We start from the raw sequence: 3,067 nt of genomic DNA, 5'->3' as shown, positions 1-3,067 counted from the left end.
TTCATAGGGCAGCTCAGGAAGTGCAGGCTGGATGAGGGGACAATGGGGTGAATTGAGGGCTTGCTGAATGGCAGAGCTCAGAGGGTTGTGATAAATGAGGCCAAGTCTAGTTGGAGGCCTGAGGCCAGTGGTGTCCCCCAGGGGTCCGTACTGTGCCGAGTGCTGTTCAACTTGTTCATCAATGACTTGGACGAGGGGACAGAGGGCACCCTCAGCAAGTCTGCAGATGATACCAAACTGGGAGGAGTGGCCAACACTCCAGAGGGCTGTGCTGCCATTCAGAGGGACCTGGAGAGGTTGGAGTATTGGGCAGAGAAGAACCTCATGAAATTCACCAAGAACAAGTGCCAGGTCCTGCACCTGAGCAGGAATAACCCCAGGCACCAGGACAGATTAGGGGCTGACCTGCTGGAAAGCGGCTCCGTGGAGAGGGATTTGGGAGTCCTGGTTGACAATAGATTAACCATGAGGCAGCAATGTGCCCTCGGGGCCAAGAAGGCCAATGGGCTCCTGGCTGCATCAGGAGGAGTGTTGCCAGCAGGTTGAGGGAGGTGATCCTGCCACTCTCCTCAGCTCTGGTGAGGCCGCACCTGGAGTACTGGGTGCAGTTCTGGGTTTCCCAGTACAAGAGGGGTGTGGAAATCCTAGAGAGGGTCCAGTGTACAGAGATGAAGATGATTAAGGGACTGGAGTGTCCGACTGCCCACAGCCCCCCATGCCAGCCCCTGTCTCCAGCACAGCACAAGAGTCCCTGCTGCGGGGCTCCTCTGGCAGGGACACAGCAGCCTGCCCTTAGGTGATCTACCTAGAAGCAGATTTCTCATTCTTGTTTATTCCTCCTTGACAGCACAACTGCTGCTTTCCTCTTCTCCAGGTGTATCCTTGCTCTGCCAAGAGTCTCTCTGCAGGTGGGGACATTGGTGCTGGTCCGCCCAGCAGCAGGGCCCCAGGTGGCTGCTGCTGCTCTGCAGAGCACTTGACTGTTGGCCTACAGGGTCCAAAAGTGACCCCACACTTCCCATGGTGCTTGCAGTGAGTAGCAGACCCAGTTGGACAGGCACCACTGCACCTGATAACCCTTCCAAGGGGGTCTGTGGCCTTGGACGAATAGCTGGGCAATCACTGGGCTTTTCAAATGGCTCAGGATGTGTTTCAATTTGTCCCAAGACCCAGCCCATGACACCGAAGGTGACAGGAATGACTCCGCAGGCACCCTTCAATGTGCCTGCAGGGCCCTCTCTTCCACTTGTGGGACTACAGAGCTATCACTAGCCTGGATATTCACTGGCTTTGCCCTTTATATTTGGGTGACTCCACCTGAGTTTTTGAAGCTGGATTCACAGCCCACCCCAAGGCACGTGGTCCCCCTGGAGATGCCCTGTGGTCTCCTGGGGGATCTATATCTGTCTCCAGTCCTGTCATTTGGGGGATACCGCTTGACCATGCATCACCTGGAGGAGCACTGAACACCCACAAGTGAGAACAGGATCCAGGCCTCACTGCCTAACTTGTCACCTATGAGGACATTGCACGGAGCCCATGGAGAGCCCTGCAAAGCAACAGGGTCTTGAAGAGTGAAAGCCCTTGAGTAATTACAAATGCGCCTTTGGAAGGAGAGAGCAACATTCAAGCAACACAATGAGGAAATCCCCTTTAATTAGAGCAAAGCCAAGACTGACATGAACGGGCAGAGAGATGGGCAGCGGCAGTTTATTTCTGAGGAACTAGTACCAAATGAATGAGCTTCCTCAATGCATCCTTGATCTCCTTGTTCCTCATGCTGTAGATGAGGGGGTTCAGGGCTGGAGGCACCACTGAGTACAGAACAGCCAGCACAAGATCCAGAGCTGGCGAGGAGATGGAGGGGGGCTTCAGGTAGGCAAAACCTGTGGTGCTGACAAAGAGGGAGACCACGGCCAGATGTGGGAGGCACATGGAAAAGGCTTTGTGCCGGCCCTGCTCTGACGGAATCCTCAGCACAGCTCTGAAGGTCTGCACGTAGGACACCACAATGAAAGTGAAACACCCAAAGCCTAAACAGGCACTAACCACCAGAAGCCCAACTTCTCTAAAGTAGGAATCGGAGCAGGAGAGCTTGAGGATCTGGGGGATCTCACAGAAGAACTGCTCCACCACATTGCCTAGGCAGAGGGGTAGGGAAAATGTGTCCCCAGTGTGCAGGAGAGCATAGAGAAAGCCACAGGCCCAGGCAGCTGCTGCCATTTTGACACAAGCTCTGCTGCCCAGCAGGGTCCCGTAGTGCAGGGGTCTGCAGATGGCCACATAGCGATCATGGGCCATGACTGTGAGGAGAAAACACTCTGCCGATATGAAAAAAAGGAAGAAAAAGACCTGCCCAGCACATTCAAAGTATGAAATGACCCTGAGGTTCCACAGAGAATTGTGCATGGATTTGGGAACAGTGGTGGAGATGCAGCCAAGGTCGAGCAGGGAGAGGTTGAGGAGGAAGAAGTACATGGGGGTGTGGAGGCGGTGGTCGCAGGCTACGGCTGTGATGATGAGGCCGTTGGCCAGGAGGGCAGCCAGGTAGATGGCCAGGAAGAGCGAGAAGTGCAAGAGCTGCAGCTCCCGCGTATCTGCGAATGGCAGGAGGAGGAACTCATTGAGGGAGCTGCTGTTGGACATTTGATCTATTGGGCTCAGGAAAACTGTGTAGGGAAAAAAAAGGCAATAACAGCTTAGAAGAATTTTCTCTGAAATAAACCTTCCATTTTTCACAGAAATGCTTCTGGACCCCATCCCAACTCACAGTAATTTCTTCTTCTCACTGTCACCTTCAGTCAGGTCCTCAGTCTCTGCTCCACCTGAGTGTTCTGGGTGGAGCCGCAGCCTGAGTTACTCTACGCCAATGTGTATAAAGGACTGGTTCTTGATATCTCTCCTTTTCGGAGTTGATGTCACAGGGCATCCACCTTTAATATAAAGGGTCTTTTCATATTCCCACAAACACTTCCAAGGAGTTTGGGGTGCAGCAGGGGGTTTTAGCATTTTGATTTAAAATTACTTATTTTGGAAATTTTTAGATTCTGTCACCATATCTGGTCAG

General features: G+C 53.0%; 1 protein-coding gene across 1 annotated transcript; it reads right to left on the bottom strand.

Moving 5' to 3' along the window:
• Positions 1-1,710: 1,710 nt before the first annotated feature.
• Positions 1,711-2,646, bottom strand: LOC148591968 (olfactory receptor 14C36-like). The gene has a single exon (XM_088536383.1). It carries the CDS (start codon positions 2,644-2,646, stop codon positions 1,711-1,713), a length of 936 nt encoding a protein of 311 aa, XP_088392509.1.
• Positions 2,647-3,067: the final 421 nt, after the last annotated feature.

This window comes from Tinamus guttatus, unplaced genomic scaffold, assembly GCF_059628265.1.
Source record: "Tinamus guttatus ecotype Peru unplaced genomic scaffold, ASM5962826v1 Tinamus_guttatus_pri_ptg000660l, whole genome shotgun sequence".
NCBI classification, from domain to species: domain Eukaryota; kingdom Metazoa; phylum Chordata; class Aves; order Tinamiformes; family Tinamidae; genus Tinamus; species Tinamus guttatus.
The sequence above is the reverse complement of the archived record's forward strand: the minus strand, read 5'-3'. Positions and strand labels throughout refer to the sequence as shown.

What these genes read in the sequence shown, in the direction of transcription:
- LOC148591968 (XM_088536383.1), bottom strand. Translation starts at nt 2,646, where the DNA reads ATGTCCAACAGCAGCTCCCTCAATGAGTTCCTCCTCCTGCCATTCGCA.